Here is a 20,236-nt window from a genome sequence, read left to right on the forward strand (position 1 = left end):
CATTCCCATTCTTTTATTCCTGAATCTCGAATATATTGTGTGTATGTGTGTTCAGTGCCTACACCAGGGATTCCATTGCTTTTGCTGACTGCAGCTGCTCGAGTACATTTAGTTGCCTTCGAGTGGAGCTCGGAGAGGAGAGTGCTGCATGGAGATTCTGGCGGATACGCCAAAGGAAGGCGAAAATCTCAAATCTCTAAAGTACGGCATGCTTATCAGCAAGGAATAAAAGAAACTGCACAAAATGCCAGCAGCAAACACCAATACAAGAACAACAGCAATAAGCGTTTACAACAACAACACTAAAAGTGCCTGCTTGCAGATAGTGAGCGCTCAGCGCTTTGCTCCAAAACTCGTTGCATTAAAGTGTTTTGGCAATTGTTGTTGTTGTTGTTGTCGTTGTTACATGCTTATCCTCAGCTTCCGTTTACTCAAGCCTCGCGCTCAGCTCAACTTCTTAGCTTAGGCGAAATTCTTTGCCCGCAGCTGTGCAACGGCGCCGGCATAAACCCTCAGCTCTCAGGCGCTGCACTGGCTCTCGCTGGAAAATTGAATTTAATGCGTTTGCCACGCGCAAAATTACAATAGCGGCAAGTATCCATTGCAATTGCCTTTGCGTAGCTGCTGCGAGCGTTTGCTGTTGCATGCAAATGACTTCTGCTCGCTGTGCGCTTTAAGCAAAAGTCGGCGCATGAATTTATCAGCAGCTTTTCGCTATTCAAATCTCCACGATTCCACTATATTCCACTGCATCTGTGCTGCCTTCTGCTGCGCTTGGCGTTAAAGTAGTGAATTGAAGTGCGAAAATATTTTAATTGTCAGATACTTTTAACACCCGGCATCTTATTAACTGTAATTGTGAAATAGACGGGTTTCTTCCCTAGTTCTTTGGATAAGCAAGATAATATATGTATAATATACAGGTGTACTATAAATGTGGACATATTAGGGTTATCCTGAACCAAATGTAGTTAAAGGATTTATGCGTTTTCGTTTGTCTCTAATGCCAGTTTAAAGATACTAAGGCCACTACTGAAGTCAGTCAAGGTTTCTTTCTAATATTTAAGAATTAGTGAAGCAGACTTATAATCTACGAAACTTCTTTCTTAACTTCTTCTCATTAGACTTTTATTTTCTAAATTAGTCAAGGCTAGGTTTCTACTGGATGATATTGGTTTCTACCGGTTACTTCTCTCATTTCGCTACCCAAAACGCCGCCAGAGATTAAGCGGCAGTAACATTTACAAGAAATTATATAACATATGGTTTATATCCTTACAAAATAAAAAAGAAAACACGTCAACTTTGATTGCACAGAAACTGCGATACCCTTAGAAACTTCAAAATGTTCCTTTTAAGAACTTTGATCGTTTTTATAGCAGTATAAGCAATGGTAATCCGATCTGGCCATTGCTTTAGGCAATAATCAGTCTTTCAATTTGTGTGGCAGCTATTTGCTATGTATAGTCGAATCAACGAGAATCTGTCTACGAAGTTTTCCTAAAATTATTCGTTATGAGATGAAGTAAGCTGATCAACTATTTCTAGGAAAATTCCTATGTTCACTTGACTTTTTAAAGAATAAGCTTGGTTTTCTGTAGTGCTAGAACAGACATTCAGAATCAGAAGGTACTATTACCTTCTACTTCCAAACAGGATGGTTAGGTTAGGTAAATAGGCTGATTACCCGTGAAGCAACGAATAAGCCCAATTGGAATGCTATTGGCGCTTGTTCGTTGTGATGCCCAAAACTTCTAGATATAATCACATATCGACAAAACTTCAAGAGATTACGATACATTTATTAAGATGGCCAATATATATTTCAGCCAATTCACCGCATTCGTAGAAAGTACATATGTAGTAAATAGACTGGCGAAAGCTAAACAGTTAAGTAGAACGTGTCGGTTCTAGATGTTTTGACATCATCTTCCTCTCTGCAACTATGACAAGTAGCGTGCTCCAAAATAAGTCGAGAGATAAATGTTCAATGGACCTTTTATATTTCATCCTGAGCCAGCGGACTTTCGCAACCCCACAACTGTTGACTGGCGACCAACGCTTGCTGAGCTCGTATGAAAGTTTTGGCGCTTTTTTGAGAAGTTCACCGGCTTTACAACTTCCGACATCACTTCGCTTTCACTGTTAGCGAGCTCAAGACTTCTGTAGTAGCTTTTCTATCGGAGTAGATGCATATTTCCCCAAAAATTCGCACTTTGGAGAAATTCATCTTGATGGCTGCCAGTTCTGATTCACAGGCACCACAGTGGTCTAGTGGTCTTAAGAATACTCCCCTTAAAACCTTAATCTATCAGTAAAAAAGTTTACTGCGCTTCTTCTCCAGCGACTGCACGCCACCCACAGCACAATCAGAATAAATTCTAAAGCAAAAATTTAGTAAATTTGTAACTAACGGCATAATTTCTCATACGATTTACTTGTATTAGACTTTTGAGCTGCATCTTAATAACAGCATCCTCAGCATCTTAAAAAGGGAAAGAAGAACAGCAAAACTATTGAGCGCTACATGGAGAGAAATACCCGCTCATTAAGAAAGCACGAGTAATACAATCTATAACTGTCTCAATACCGAAAATATGTCAAAAGGTACTACAGTTTACAGGTCTAATATGTACTAGGCAATATTTAAAAAAAAATGGAAACACACATGAGTTCTACAACATAATGCTCATTTAATGGAGTGACAAACACTGACTGACTGTCCAACTCACATGCACATCAATGTACGAAGAGTTTCATGGAGAGAGACAGAGAGACACACATAAAAGTAGCTTGGGAGCGAAAAACCACATCCGAATTCGTGTTTATTGAAAACTTCGTCACACGGACGCCAAGCGCGGATGGTCTTGTCGGAATGACTCCACATGTGCTGAGCGCGTGGGCATGTGTGTTTGTGTGCGCGATGTAATGACCATGAATGTAATGGTTATTGAACTTTTACACAACTACTAAGCAACATAATAATCATATTTTTTGTCAAACTTGGACCATAGCATAAACAACAACACGTATACATGCATGTGGGAGTATGGCAACAACAACACGCAAAACAAGCACTGAAAACAAAAGAGTGAACAACAGAAAGAAAACTACAGAAGAATATCAAATGTTTTTCAACTTTTTATGGACGCGCCTGCGAGAGGGGGCAGCTGAATCGCCATAATGCCAAAAATCGCCAACACACACATACACACAAGCGTACACACTGACGGAAGCGGGCAGTTAGATTCGGTAGCTCCACTAGGGCGCTGAGCGCCGCACGAGTATGAATTTCATTGCGAAAGTCTTGCTCATTTCCTCCTTAGCTCTTCATTCGCCGTGCTATTTCTGCTTTGTGCTGCCGGACTTTTTATGAGGAGCGTAAATTACTTTCAGTTTGTGCACTGATGATGAAAAAATAATGTCGGCGAGCAACAAAAGTTTTTGCGCTGTAGGAATTTTTCGGCAACAATGGGGACACAATCACAATCACAAAAACCAAACAGCAACTCAGAGATGAGTACTGTAAACAAAAGTAGCGAAAAGATAAAATTATTGTTTAATGATGGCCAAAGATGTGACTGCTGGCGGCGGCAGCGCTGGACGAGCGGCGAATCGAACGACCGGACACCGAGCAAACAAAGTTCGGTTAATGTGGAAATATGCGCATGTATGTGTGTGTGAGTGTGACACGGCTCGGTGACGCTGAAAATGATGGGGCAGCGAACTGAACCATAGCGTCGAAAAGGGAATCGGGCAAATAAAAGTAATGGGAAAATGCGGGAAACGCCGAAAATCGTTGTTAAACATTTAAGTAGCAATATTCCGTCGCACATTTAATTACTTAAAGCGCTACTTGTGTATTCGGTGGAAATTGGAGGGGGAGGAGGGCGCATTTTTTATTGATACACCGACTAGGGCAATGAAGTTGTTACTTTGTTTGCGGTAGTTTTTCTTAATTATGCCGAGCAGAGTTGCCAACGCCGCGCTCACTTAGATAAGTATATTGTTGTTGTTGTTCTAAAATAGCATTACAACAACAATGAGTGAAACTTAAAGTCTTAAGATCCCTCCACTGCGTAAAAATATTGTTACTGTTGCTGTTATTTTTTCCTCAAACCGTCCTAAGTGAGTTTTTCGATAATTCAGATCCATCTTTCTACTTCTCTTTCTTATATAGGGGCATAGACCCCGCTTACGCGCTCGAGATAAAAAGAGCGCGGCAGTCGTGCCTTCTTTTTACAATTTCGTGGCAATTCGAGAAACCAAGTCAAGTCAGGTCTTTCTCCACCTGATCTCTCCGACAGAGTAGAGGTCTTCTTTTTCCTCTGCTTCTCCCGGGCAGTTACTGGTGGGTAGAGATGGTATGTGTCGCGGATCTTTCTTAAGATTTGGCGCATGGTGCATGCCAGGTCAGATCCACAGATCTTCAGCGAATATAGATATGCATCTCTTCTAATTTCGAAGATCTAATTGAAACTCCTAGAATCCTATCACCTACAACAACAATTTAAGTATTTTCTGTAAATTTAACGCCAGTTTTGCCGGAAGTATGGTCTGAGGCCAGCATAACCTATGTTGTTATTGTACAGAGTTAGGTGGCCAAATATCTATATCAGCTGCGACAGAAAAGAAGTTCGACCATCGCTGGAGGAAATCTTAGCCCGAAGTATCCCAACTTTCTTTAAATTAAACGTTATGGAAGGCACGGAAAAATAATACGTTTCGAAAGCAGCCGATTTGTTCCCAAATTAAAGCTCGAAAAGTATTCCTTATTTAACCTAACTTTACTCCAAACCACTTGCAAGAGTCCATCAGAATGCCAGTGACTGCAACAAGCGCAAGACGAATGTCTGGCAAACACTTATGAATTTCTTAATAAAACAACACAAACAACAACAACAAAACAAATTTTATTAGCATAATAGCACAGCAAAAGCAAAAAAGCAGCAAACCAACAACCAATCAAACTATGCCAGCAGCATGCGATAGACACAGACAGCAACGAAAATATTCGCATGAAATATGCAGTCGGTCGGGCGACGTCTGTGGCAAGTTTGGCAACGCGTATAGTTGTGCGGTTGGCCTTTGTCAATAATAAAATGCATTCATTTTCCAAAAGTTTATTCGTCTCAATCGACTTTATGAATATTTACTGCAGAAAAAATTGCGTCGCTGACGGCCCGAGTGGCAGGCGACAGTTGGTTGTTAGAAGTAGCAAACTAATGCGGTCGGTCACCAGCGAGTCGCCACCCCCGTAACCGTAAGCTGCTGCACGGTCTGGTCATGTCGTTAGCAAGAGACAAAATTTGGGAAAAACAACAAAAGTTCAAAAGTAAAAAGTCCAATTGATCAAATTTAATGGTTTACTGCTTTGATGACTGCTGCGAAAATCACTCAAGCACTTAGCGAGTCAGTGTGGCAGCTTCCCGGACCACAAGCTGAAACTTCATCGAGAATTTGTGTGCGACAACGACAATGCAACAACAACAGCAACACAAACAATACATTTTGTACGGCGCACATTACAAGCAATTTTAGTTGGAAAGTTCTTTGGAATATTTCTTATTGATATTTGGCGCAGCTTTTGTTATCAAATTTTTTCGCTTTTCTTCAAAGAGCAGAAGTTTTTAATGTTTTTTGAAAATTTCGAAAAAGCATTTAATAATTATTTTAAGCAAAGTCGGTGGTTATAAGATGGTTTTGATAACATTTAATGTTTAATTAAATAACCGCGAAAAATAGATTTCGTTTGATGTATTTTGCTTTAATAACGAATGCTTTTCTGATAACTCTGTGGACATTCTTGTATTTGAACGCTTATTAATAAAATCATATACAACAGCATTACTCAAAGTATTGCGAATCTTAAGCTCTAACATTTTTCCAGCTCTCTGGCAAGTCACGGATTCTGCATCAAGAGTTTAATTATTTAAGTCAATTTTTGATACCCTGTCTTAATGTGAACCGTATTCCAGTGAAGGTCTTCTACATCGACTGAAACAAATGGCAGTCAGAAGTGGCAAGATCTGGACTATGAGGCGAGTGAGACTCATTTCCCTGCCGCAAATTTTCAAATAGTTTTTAAAATTTCTTACAACACGAGGCTGAGCGTGGTCATGATGAAAAAATATTTTATCGTGTCTAGTCCTGAACCTCTAAGGTCATAGCAGAGCACGTCTTTAGGATCCCACTAAATACATATCACTGCCTAGGCTTCAAGAATATTCGGTTTGGCCGTGGATTGTGCTGGTTAGGAAGATTGCACATATCTTGTTTTGCCTATAAGGTTGTTCTAATAGATCGCGTTTTCACCACCAATTTGATCAATCCAATGCCCATGCGACTTTGGACTGTATCAATCTGCTTTTAAACGATTTGAAATGCCTTCTTATGTAATTCCAAAAGATTCCGCGAGTTTTTGGCAACCATCTTCATACAGTAATGCTTCCAGTTTCTCATCTTTAAACTTTTTTGGACATTCAGGACGTTCTTCTATTTCCGAACCAAAATCACCACCTGATTATTTATATATTTTTGCTAAGATACATGTGCTTGGTTTTAAGATAAGGTTGTTGTGGTATTCAAACTCAAGGTTGTTTTGATATTTATTACTATTATAAGGATTACGTTCCATAACTCGCGCGCGTTAAATTTGAGACTCGCATCATATCTTTATTGCGCTATTGTTGAGGATATTATGCACTCCTTTCAAATTACGATTGAACTTTTTCTCAATACTGTAGTTATTCTAAATATATATATTTTTTTTATGTTACACAATCTGTTTGGTCTGTTATGAATGTCTGTTCATCGTTCGTTCATCAGCTCACCAAGTAGCCATGATATTGTAAATGCCTTGCCGGTTCCATACGAAGTGCCCAGAAAACACCGCCTTGTTCACTAACAATAATCATATAATCCACATACAAATGTGTATATGTATGTAAACAAAAATTACTGTACCCAGGCAGTAGCTATGTGATGATATTTTGTTTTTTGAAGCAAAAAAGTATTCAAATGATTCCTACATGAATATTAAACGCATGCTAATGATTTGAAATATAATTATTTTATATATGAAATGTTTTGACTTTCAATATAAAGCGATAAAAAAGTACCCGATGACCGTCGCTTAGTTCTAGGCTACCTCCTGAGCAATTTTCAACCAAATCGGTTAAGCCATTTTTGAGTTATAAATATATACCTACAGTGCAAAATTGACAGGGATTTTACAAACAAGTCCTTCTTTAGGACCTTCTAAAGGTCTAAGGAATAGCTGCACAAATTTTTTTCGTTTTTCCGTGCAGTGATTCTGACATTATGCGGGCACATAACGAAATAGCGTTTCAATTTTATATGTATGTGCCGACAAAACCGCCAGAAGCTCTAAACTCTACTGCCGGTACATTGTTTGTATATAATGATTCCTATTTGTCTCACAGTGCGTATACGTAACTTACAATTTTTATTGAGTTCTACGACAATTTCTGTGTAATATTTAGTTCCCCTTATTATATAGACGGGCAAGCTTACATTATTACTTGTAATTGGAAACTTATTGAAAAAAGGTTATGTTAAGATAATCAGGTAGGCCAATGAGCCACGCATAGACCAGTTTTGGTCCTTTGCCATGCCAGATGGAGTTCAGTTACTAGGTCCATGATGAGTTGTAATCCTATAGGATGCTTGCGCTTGACCCAAATTTTAACATACTCTGTAACCTCACTATCAATACCTCCTCCAATGTATCATACCGTGAGAACCCGAGATGATTACAGCGTAGTCTTGAAATCCTCCATTGTTTCCCTGGTGCCTTGTTTACACATTTCCTGCAGTCTTCTCGATCTGCCAGCCCCATCCTGCGGCGTGCGTCACCACCAGACAGTGACTAGTTAGTATGTAGATCATGTTCCTATCCTGTCTCTTCTATCGACTGCCAATAGAAACTTTATGTACTTCCGCTCTACCTTTTCATGACTTTTGCAATTTTGCACCCAGGTAGCTCGTTCCATCGAATTTTTAGGAAAAGTAATGGGTTAGTTTCAATCGTAAGAAAGAAGGGTTAAAGCCAGAAACTATTAAAAATTTACAGACAAATTTATTTTTATCAACCAAACTTAACATTTAAATTATGTATAGTTTTATTATTTCTTGTTATATATTTCTATCTCAAGATGCATGGACTAAGCACAAAAACAAGGTTCCAGAAAATATCGCTTAAATCTGATAAATATATATGTATTTATATTTATATACTTATTGGGGTTTCTTGATCTCTACGCAACCCAACAAACAACAAATCTTTATAGCAATAAATAAAAAACTACATACATATATGCCAAGAGTTATCATGTAAAAGCAACAATAAAGAACAGTTGTATACATGTGTATGTATGTATTTCTATTTCTTCTTCACTTTCAATTTATGACCTTTAAAAGTCAAAGTTAAGGAGTAACTTTTCGCATAATTCGGCTTATAAATTGAAGCGCACACACATGTACGGCAAGTGAGCATAAATCCTTCTTATATATACGGATCTTCACAGCTAGGAACTTCCGAACTCTTGTTTTACTAGCGTTACATATGTAACTGTAAAATTCCTCAATTGTGCTTACAACATATTTGCGTAATTTTAATTACTGCCGTTATTTAACGTAAACCAGAGCCAACTGTCGCCTGCTAAGCCACACCACACCCAATCGTGCGCTAACAAATACCCCCGTTCGGCTTGATGAACCAACTCTCGGCCTACAAATGACTTAGCCGAATACCTTGCACACGCTCCCGCACACTTTTTCTCTCTCTCTCTCTCTCTCATGTTCACTCCTTTTCTGGCTCCGTTCCTGCATTGGTCTGTGCCATTTGCTTATTGCTGTTGTTAATTTATGTCAGAATATCCACAAAGTGTCAAGTGGACCATCATTACATCATGTTTATGTAGTTGCAAGTGTGTGCTGGCTGCTTGATTGTGGTGTAGTTAGTGCTCTTGCAAACACACGCACACATGTGTACGTTATTTTTAAGGCACGCACACACACATGCAAACACATATTTGTAAGTTTCTGATTTGGGCTCCTGCTTTTATGTTGGTGTTGCACTTTTTGTTGTTATTATTTTTGAGTTTTGCTGTTGTTGTGCCGACCCGGCGTACATTTGTGGCAAATTAACTGTCCGGGCATGTTTTCTCATTCGTTCATTTAGCCACAGACCATAAATCACAGTCGAGTTGTTATCATTTGACGGCAGCATATGTTGCAATAATTGCATGCCACGCCCTGTCGTTCCACTCACTAACCGCTCACTCAGTCAGCATGTCAATGCAGTTGTTGTATATACATATATACATATATATAAATTTATAAGTATATGGCGAATCATTCTGCAGCCAAAGTTGGAAATTGGCAGCGCAAACTCTTGAATTGCCAGCCAGTTGCGAAAGTTTGGAAAGTTAAATTCTTCAAATATGCAAATTGGCGTCAACTTAAAACTTGAATGAGTTCAACTGCGTGCAGTGCTTTCCACCAAAAATTAAGAAACAAAATAAACGTCAATCTGCTAATGAACGTAGACTGCAGACAACCTGTCTTAATAAGTGGTGGAATGCGCCGACACGCCTCTCATTACGCCCATTCGCATTTATTGCGTGTCATGCACTGCTGTGTGGCCTTGTGTTGCCAGATTATTTAAAATGAGTTTCTTTCAAAAGATCAACATAGTGCTAACGGGGCCATGGAAGTATCAAGGTGTGTTCCGTAGACATATGTGTGCGGCGCTAATCAATAGTAACTATTTGAGGTTGGCTTAGTTGGCGAAATGAGTAATACATTTTTTCACTGAGTTCATGAAAACTTATTTTAGACTTATTCCGCAAATAACTGTTAATGTTTATACGTTTTATAAATTTTAATCTCAACTTTTATAAATGCTGCATTCGTTTCATGCAAATTGAGCAAGAACTTATTTCACGGCAGCTAATTTTGCAGTTGTGACATATAAACTAATTTCCAACTTGTTTTATATAATATTCAGAAAAAGTCTGCGTACACGGTACCAACCAAAGCAACTCATTGAAAAAAGCCTTTTAAGACTACTAGAAAATTCCTTAGAAAAAGTTTGCGTACAAGGTACAAAAATCGACTAAAGATATTTTTCTTCGGAGTTGCTCTAAAAATTTAATAGAAAGTTGGATCTCCCCTACGTTTTGAAACTTCTGAGAAGTGTTTTGGCATTGGATCAACAATCTTTAAGGTTTCTCTCGAAGAGATTTTAGCCCATTCCTCCTGCAGTACATCCTTGAGCTTTTGATATAGTTGTGCGTTAGCGAGTTTTTCGTTCCAGTAATTCAAATCTGGCGATTGCAGTGGCGTTCTCAGCTGCTTGGGGGCGTTGTAAAGTTATCAAATTTTTAATCTGCGATATACTTCGGGTCGTTATCTTGTTGGAAAAGATATTTATTTCCTATACCCAATTCTTCTGCGATTTGCTTCAAATTTCTTTTTTGTTTGGCCACAGTGGACTCTATAAATTCCATCCGGCCTACACCATTACCAGCCATGCACCCCATTTCATTGCGTCGCCACCACCATGTTTCACAATAGGCTGTAAGTTTTCCTTACCTAGTAACGTGCCCATTTTTCGCCATACAATCATACGCCCCTTGATTCCAAAGATGCAAAACTGGCTCTCATCGGAAAAAACTTCCGGGGCTTCCCATATGAAAGTTTTCTTGCGTGCGACGTAACAATGATACAAGTTATTTTTAACAAAAGAAAAGAGGATGCAAGCATGTATGCAGAATTTTTCCGCCTAGTGTATGTCTTCATAAGCTTCTAGCTTCATTTGAACTTGTGGACATTATATATTCGTGTGTTTTCGCAAGAGATGGTGTAATTTAGTTATTTTTCCATAACTCCAATATTCTGAATATGTGTGCCTGAGAAAGTGTTTTTATGAGGAATCCTTCTTCACTAACACTAGGAGAAAACCTCTACTGAAAGTCATCAAGATTTTGATCTCGCTTAGCGAACGTGCTCAAAGTGACAATTTAAAAGATCAGAGCTGCTTCGAGCTAAACTATTTCGAAACAAATTTGAAGATTTCCAGTTGAAATTTACATTCAAATTCAAATAAATGATTTTTACTTTGAAATATTGCGCTTCAGCCTGCCGCCATACGCTATATTAGCGAAAAATGCATTGAAAATTGTTTAAAAGCAATTTTCCACTCATTGCAATCAATTTTCGCGCTTCGAATATTTCTGGCATTTTCATGCACACATTTGCAACACATGTGGCATACATGTAGGCTTGTGTGTGGGTATTTTTGCGGCCGCTCATTATTGCTGAACAATGATGTATTTCACGCTACAGACCACATTTTCGGAAGTTACCACGCAAATGGTTGGTTTTGTTGTTGGGTTTCGCTTATTAATGCCGTTGTTTATTTGCTGTTGCAAGTACATGCACACAAATTTGATTTAATGTTATTGACTTTTCACTTTACAAAATCAAATGGAAATTCATTTTAATTATGATTTTCATTTGCCGATGCGGTTTAATTCAGTTCGCCGCATTTTTGGTGGCGCCCCTCGCTGTGCCCTCTTTGTGGGATTGTTTGTATGGTAGTGGTGTTGTTGTTAGTACTTTTTGTATTTGTTGTTCACTTTGGTGTATAATTTAAGTAATTTTTAGTGCGAAGCTTAAATAATTTTGTTTTTATTGTTGAATTGTCATTAAAGTAAAAAAACTTTAAGAAAGTGTAGAAGCTTGATCTCAAGAGCGTCAAATTTCTGCAACTTGCATATTCTCGACTATATAAATTTTGTTAATTTTAATGGTTTTTGAAAAATTTTTTATGAGGCTTTGTATATCGTTTTTTCATAGCGCTTAACCAAGGCTGCCGTGGCGTATGAGTAACCCGATACAATCGGGGGGAAAAATTCAAAGTTTTTTAAAACTAAAAACTTTTTACTCAACGTCTTTTTCAACACAGAAAATAAATTTCTTAAACCATAACTGTTCGACTAATTCATTAATTTTCTTTGCATGGTTGCAACGCTCAACTCTCCTACAACTTTCCTTCTTCTAGTGCACCACAAGCAAGGCCTGTGCTGTCTTGCTCCATCAGCTTCACATAAACTTTTCTATTATCTCTAAGCCAATGCAAAATTTCCATAATTTCGTCTACTCACATAACAATGAAGTAAAATCTATTTATTTGCACTTTTTTCCTGTCATAAAACTTTGCCTTGTCTCGGCTGCGGCATGTTCGGCAATGTGGTCTACACTACTTTTCTTTCACTCTTCCTAACTAAACTACTTTGGTTCTTAGGGGAAAATCGTAGCTTAGAGGGGTTAGTTTCAGAATTTCAAGCAAACTAAAATCCCAAAACAAAGAAAAAAGGAGTGAAAAAGCAAATCGCAAATACTAGGACCAGGCGAACTAAAGCAGCAGCGAAGCGCACAGATTGGCAGCGTCAAGCTGGCAGAGTGGCAGGAAGATGATGTCATGTGTCTACGGCAAACTAAAACCTTATATAGAAAATTGAAAATATTTCGAAGAATTTATAAATTATCATGTCGTAAATGTTGGATAAGCGCTAATACAAATAAACGCGTATGATCCCTTAGAAGATTACGCCTGCAAGTGTGTGCGCTCATTTTGGGTGCTTGAGAAGTGATTGGCACGCACATGCAAAGCTGCGCAGCTGCCTGTCAGCCTGTCGGTATACTAAAAATTACATAAAATTTCTATAAGCTTGTATGTAAGTATATACTTATGCATATGCATAGATATACTGGGTTCTTTACTATATCTAAGTGTCATTTCGGCCGTTTTTAAGACGCCATGATCTGCAATTTTTCTTTCATTGTATTCAATAATGTACAGCATTTAATAATGGTGAGATATATACGAAAATACCATTTAAAAATTATTCAGTTTTATTATCAAAGTTCTGACATTGCAACTTTTCTTGTGTTTTTGCCATTTTATGGTTGTAATAATCATTCACCAGTGCTCGCTATTCGCCGAACTGTTGAATATTTCGTCCCTGCATTTTCATTACCTAATATTCAAGTACCAATAAGAGAAAGAACCGCTTGAAGTTATGAAAATATTGCTGCCATTTGGACAAGTATTGCTAAAGACCGCAATTTTTCGATTCCAAGGCTTTCCAAGGCCCCAAGTTTCAGTATACTGACACTCTCCCGATTTTATTAAGAAGCCCAATTTGCATAGCTGTGCATTTTCTTCCTTACATAAATAAATACAGTTTTCCTAAGAAATATCCACAATATCACTGGTTAAAACAGTTTATCTTTGTTTTGTCACATGAAAACTTTTATCAAATTTTCAAGGTACTAAGGCTTCAAAACAATAATATGTGAATAAAAAAAATTAGCACATTTTCTTGTGACATTAGGGCATATATTTTCTTAAAAATTGCAAACATCAGCCACATTTGAAGAAATTATTGCTTAATATTAAAAAAAATACTTATGATTTTTGTGAATATTCGAAAGGTCTTTTATAAGTCTCCAGCAATAATCTGCTATTGTTTCTGCGCGCCATTTCCCTTGAAAGCGCTTTTTCATAAAATAAATGTTCTGATGTAATCTTCTCCTTGTACGTTACTCACTGGACACAAACTTGCCGCAAATAATTCTAATTGAGAATATAGCAAATTTATTTCTAAAGACGACATATTACACCCCAAAGCCTTATGTGACTTTATAATTTAATTAGTTAACCCTTTGAAATTTTTCGAATATGGTTTCATAGAAAATTTTGCACATTTCTGATCATTCAGTTCTTCTTCACAGCTCTTAAACTTTATGAGTTGCCGTATTTGTGGACCTACTTTAATTTGCTTCGCTGAAATTTCTCTTTCATACTTGTATATACAAATCCGCTGCCATCTCTAGGCGCAGACAGTTTGGCACTCTGTAGGTTAGGTATGTTGGCCGAAGACAAATTTGGCTACTGGGGAGTATGTTTGGACTTGCTTGTTTGATTCAAACATAAATAATAATCACTTGCCTGAGCATTTGGTTGTGTTCAAATAATTGGTAAATCAAATGGCAGATGCCTGACAGAGAAATTATCTTGATTCTTATATTTAATATTCAATTAATTACGTACATAGAATTAAGCTGAGATTTAGCAGTTAATTCGCCACACACATAACAAAAACACTTTCACTAGCATGTTAACGATGTAAAAAATTTATATATTGTATTATGTGAGATAATCGAATGCTATAGTTTCGCAGTCGTATATTGAATTTATTTAAGAAAGAGACAGTTATGAGGTCAGAAACAAATATGTAGAGTGAAGCTGATTGAAACAAAATAAATCTATTATATATGGTGTGTTAATTTGGGTACACCAGCTTAAACCAAAATCATAAAAAAGTTCATATGACAAAAACAATGTGTGCTATATTAAATTTCAGAGTATTTTCTTTACGCAAATATTATTTTATTTAAGCGGGTATACTGGTCTAGAAGCATGAATTTCAGGTAATTTTTAAAATGTCGTAAAAAAAGGCAATTAATATTTTTACTATCCATTTTTTATTAGTTATTTGTTAATTTTAGAAGAGTGGAGAAAAAAATTAAAAACTAAAAAAAAACAAAAATTATGAGCTGACGAAGTGAGGGGTCTCTAAAAATTTCCACGTGACCATACCCATGATTTCAACACTCCTAGTTATCTGAAACCAAAAAAAAAGATCATTAATCTAGAATAATGTCGCAATGGCCGGAATTACGGAAAAGTGGGAAAAGTTTTGTTTCACAAAATGGCGACTGCCTGAAAAAAATTTTTTTTGGATCACTTTTTCTGACTATTTCGAATTTTTTAAAAATAACAAAAATAAAAATTTGGGGATGGGGCTAGTTCCAACCATAGACAAGTTTATAAAGAAGACTCTATAAAAATTTCAAGTAAATCGGTCCAGTAGAACCTGAGAAATCGTGGGTATCGCTTAAGTTTAGGAAACAATTCTAGTGAACGCGGACGCCACGTCACAAAATCGTCTGTATCTCCGAAAATAAGTCGAATTTTGAAAAATCCTTCCAAAGTCATATTTTGGAAAGTCTAAACTTTCAAGATATGCAAAAAAAAAAATCGATTTTTTCAAAATCCTAGACGGGGGTATTCTTGTACCCTTATATGTAGCTAAAATTATCAAGATTTTTAATTCTTTACTTTTATTTTAATTATTGGATAAGTATATACATACTTCAAGTTTCAACACACTTCACTGCAGAAGGATTTTCATGAGTTCATATTACTATTTTTTTTTTCTTGAAATTTTATTTCATTACTAATTCATTACTTCATTAAAACATTTTCAAAAAGAGCTAGTACTTTTAACTCACAATTAGCTGTGAAACCACGCCAATCTTATATGCAGTAATATATGCTAGTCTTTTAATCTAATTTATATTTATATTAGCTTAGCCCTAAGGTAATTAAATATTAAATTAGCAAAATAATAACATAGTTAAAAATACGAAAATTCGCTCAAAATATATGTATCAAATAAGAACTAATTTCAAATAAGTCGCATATTTATGCCTAACAGTACAGATGCATACATAGTGCCATAGAAATAGTGTATTTCTATCTCTTTAAACCTCAAATGGGTAAAATATTTTTCTACTTGCCATTTACAAACCCCACAGATACCGTTATGCAAAAATGTTAGTAATTTACATGAAATTGCAGGAATTGTTAAACGGCTGTACTGGGCTTTACATTTCCCTTAAATCTTAATTTGAAAACAGTTGTAAAATAATTTTCCACACAAACAAACAGCTGCACGCACATACAAGCAACGCTGCTATCATGCGCAGCTATTTATATATTCGTATGTATGTATATTTGTATATGTGTGCGTGCGTTGTGAATTTATGTGGGCCGGAAACAATATTGCCTTTAATGCAAACGACTTTTGCGGCAAAACCTTTAGTTGCGTTTAGAAATTCCCAAACATTGAATTAAATTGCTGTCTATGGGAGACCTGCTGACCATAATAATTTCAAATAGCAACAACACAAATAAAATGTAAATGCACACGCATTTGTATTTATCTGGACTGGGCTTGGAATGTGGCCAGTGTCATCGCCACACTCGACCGCCTCCCTTTCCAACTGATTTGCTTTACACATCGTAGGAAAATGCTGTTGCGTATACGCCATGACTTCCTGTTGCGTTGCCCTACGTTGCTCTATTTTTTTGCCTCTTACTTGTATTTGCCTATTTTGCATATTTCTAATGTTCTTCTGTTGTTCTGCTTGTGTATTTTCATGCTCTGCCTTCGCACAGTGCCACCAAGGATCCATCACATTAGCACCGGCGGACATTTGCAAGTCAAAAAGGGCTCGTCGGTGCGTATTGAGTGCTCGGCCTCCGGTAATCCGACGCCGAACGTAACTTGGAGTCGTAAGAATAATATTTTGCCCAACGGTAAGATTTGAATAAGTTATAAAACATTTCAAATAAACACACTTTGCATAGTCATCTTCCTACCACCGCAGTTCCTGTCTGATATTTGCGCTTCCCTTTTGTGCTTCATAGTTCCTTTTTATTGTTTAAGTAAATATTTTGTGGACTTTTATTTTATTTTTTATAGTTTTTCAGTTTACTTTTTATATTTTTTATTTTATTTTTTTCCATTTTATGAAGTGTCTTTTTTGTTACTTGAATTTTTTGCTTCCTGTGTACACACTTACGCACTTCCAACGGTGCATAGAGCTTGAATATCCTCACCACCGCTCTGTGCATCAGACACGCTGCTGCATTTATCAAAAAGCAAATAAATAACGCTGCATATCAATAAAAGTAAGAAATATGTGGCACGGCGCCTAAAAGCACACTTCGTCTGTCATATTTCTGTGGAAGGCGCACTGATGTCAGTTGATTTAATTAAAAGTGCCATTCAATTTTATTGACTCACATTCTCGCAGCTCAATTGGTGCATTGTTGTTGTTTGTTTTGTGCTCACTCTGCTCGCATGCATTTTACGCTCTACTTTTGGTTTCCTGTATTTTTTTTCTTTTTTGCTTATATTTACTTTATTCCATTTTTTTAATTCTTATTTATTTATTTATTTTTTCTGTTTTAATTTCATTTTTTTACTTCAACAGCTTGCCATGCCACATTCTTCAATGCCAGCATCCTTCGTATATCGACCACTTCCTTTTTCGTAGTGCATTTCCTCCTACTCCACATCCTCTCATCATTCAATCACTCAGTTATTCCATCACGGCAGTAAATTTATTTTATTCACATGTCCCGTTTTTTATATTGCTTTTCCCGATTTGCTCCAACAGGCGAGGAGAAGCTGCACTCGCACATCCTGTCGATCGAGAACGTGGACCGGCACAAGGGCGGCGTCTACATTTGTACAGCCAACAACGGCGTCGGTCAACCGGCATCCAGTCAAGTCGTCCTGCATGTCCTATGTAAGTTGCGAAACCAAAGAGCAGAACAAAATCGCTTTTAATAAATATTGTACAATATAATGTAGTGAAGGAAAAATAGTACGAGAAAAAATCGAAACAGTGAAGTATCAGGTCGGCATGCGGTGAAATACTCGCCGTCGGACAAGCACAAATGAAAAGTTCTCCTATTTATTTATGCGCTCTCGTATGCAGAGGTTCGTTATGCGTTTACGCATACTTCTCGTCCAAGTGATAGTATGGAGGTCTGTGTAAATTCGTCTGTTTATAATTGTGTAAATACTTTGCTCCTTGGCAGCACTGGTTGAGAGTGAGTGCCGTCTGTTAAATTCGATTAGCGAATCGGACCGAAAGTATTGGATTCATTTCAGAAAACGTTGCTGCTTAATATTTATATTTTTACTATTTTTACTATTTATTAGGTTAAATTATTACTAGACATATATTGGAAAATAGTCAGAGTTGCAGTATATCTTCAAGACTGTATTCGGTTTCTGAAAAGTTTTAGAAAAGTTGTGTGGAAATTGAGATTGAAATGGTTATGGAGGTAATTGTGTATAAGGAAAGAAAGTGATATAGACAGTACTTGCGATTCAAATATATAATAAGAAAAAGTCAAATATGCTAATTAATATTCTGATAGCGAAACAAACAATAAACAAAGAGAGGGAGAGAGATAAAATAAGACATTTAGATATGGTTATTGACATATATAGTACATAGATTTAGATATGAAAGCATACGTATCAATAGATGGCTCTTAAAATTATAAAAAGGGAAGCAAGTGTGAGGAAAGATGAGAGAGAGAGAAAAAAGGGTGAACATGGAAACAAGAAAAGAGCTTGAAATGGAGGAAAAGATGGAAATTTATAGAACTGTTGATATTAATATTGAAGTTTGAGATTAAAATTAAGCTCTGTGTTGTGAGTAAGCTTGAGAAGGAGTTGGGAATAATGTTTATGGTTAATGGAGGTTATATGGAGAAGGGGTTGAGAAAAATGGTTATTCATATGAATAAAGTATGTATAATTTGATGTTGTTGTAAAAGAATAAATTATATGAGTTCGATAGTGAACTAGGGATGGAAAGTTTAGAGATAGATGTCCTTGAAGATATATTGAGATAGAGGTAAAAACATTCTAGAGGTAGGGTTGAAAATAGAGAAATTACATATATGGTAAATAAGTATGAAAATAAATGAAAAATCCGACTCAGCTCAAAAAGTGGTTGAAATTTAAGTTAAGGTTTGTGTTTAATGTACACGTGAGGCTGATAGATGAGGTTGAGGTTGAGGTTGAGGTTAGATTGAGATTGAAGGTGAAGTTGAGAGTTAAAGGTTAACGCTAAGATTGAGATTGATATTGATATTGATATTGATATTGATATTGATATTGATATTGATATTGATATTGATATTGATATTGATATTGATATTGATATTGATATTGATATTGATATTGATATTGATATTGATATTGATATTGATATTGATATTGATATTGATATTGATATTGATATTGATATTGATATTGATATTGATATTGATATTGATATTGATATTGATATTGATATTGATATTGATATTGATATTGATATTGATATTGATATTGATATTGATATTGATATTGATATTGATATTGATATTGATATTGATATTGATATTGATATTGATATTGATATTGATATTGATATTGATATTGATATTGATATTGATATTGATATTAATATTGATGTTGATATTGAGTTCGAATTTTAGAATAAGATTGAGTTTTTGATTGAGATTGATGTTGAGATTAAGATTGACATTGAAGTTATGATTGCATTGGAGGTTGAAGCAAAAGAAAGCAGGAAAATCTACTTCTATCAAACACAAAACTAAATATTTAATATTAAAAAGTTTTAAAATAAAGCAATGAAGGCTCATTTCATTTAAAGTACGATTACTAACAATATATTACTTTTAAACTATCTCTACTATCTGTAACTCTGTCAGAAGATACTTACAATCTTTATTCAATTTCAGATCCACCAGAAATATCCGTTGAACGTCCTATAGTCTTCTCCGGCGAAGGACACGAGGCAATGCTGGTCTGCATAGTCCATGGGGAAACACAACCTGAGGTATATTCCACATAATATTATTAATATAGTTAAACCATAAAAATATTTGAATGCCAATTTGAAAGAGTGTTTTGTGTTAAAAAGAGAACACTAATAACTGAAACTCCCAAAACACTTAACACCAAATAGTCACCACAAAACCAAAAATTTCATTTCTGATTGCATAGCAAAAATTAAATGCGCGCCGCTACTTCATTACTGAGCGCGACCGTTAGTTGATGGAATTCGTGTCATTATGCCCGACCACTTTGCGCATTTAAATGCTTGTTTGCTTATGCGATGTTTATGTTTGCCAGTTGTTTTTATTTCCTTCGCGATTGCATTTAAAAAAATTATATATACATAAATACATATATGTATGTGTATGTGTGCTTGTATTTGTTTGGGTGTTGGCAACGCTGGAAATCATCATTTTGAAATTGGTATTTACGAGCGTGTCTGCGGTCAATGCACAGAAGTATGCAGCCGCGAGTCGCACAACTGTCATGAAAATGAATATGAGCGCTGCATTCAAGCTTACACAACAACAACGACACTAATACTACTGCATGCGCAAATGCAAGCAACGCGACATATATGTACATATGCATCCTGCATTCGCGCGGTTACAGCGAAAGTGTGGAAAAATAATTGCGTTGGG

General features: G+C 36.4%; 1 protein-coding gene across 4 annotated transcripts in view; it reads left to right on the forward strand.

The window, feature by feature from the left end:
- LOC126755964 (uncharacterized) overlaps positions 1-20,236 on the forward strand; it is a 515,745-nt gene that overhangs the window by 434,207 nt on the left and 61,302 nt on the right. For all 4 annotated transcript variants that reach the window (XM_050468716.1, XM_050468724.1, XM_050468708.1 and 1 more), the window contains 3 exons: positions 16,340-16,480; positions 17,347-17,478; positions 19,499-19,596. In XM_050468716.1, the coding sequence (XP_050324673.1) occupies positions 16,340-16,480; positions 17,347-17,478; positions 19,499-19,596 (371 nt within the window). The remainder of the gene's footprint in view (positions 1-16,339; positions 16,481-17,346; positions 17,479-19,498; positions 19,597-20,236) is intronic.

The sequence above is a fragment of the Bactrocera neohumeralis genome, chromosome 2, assembly GCF_024586455.1.
Source record: "Bactrocera neohumeralis isolate Rockhampton chromosome 2, APGP_CSIRO_Bneo_wtdbg2-racon-allhic-juicebox.fasta_v2, whole genome shotgun sequence".
Classification (NCBI taxonomy): domain Eukaryota; kingdom Metazoa; phylum Arthropoda; class Insecta; order Diptera; family Tephritidae; genus Bactrocera; species Bactrocera neohumeralis.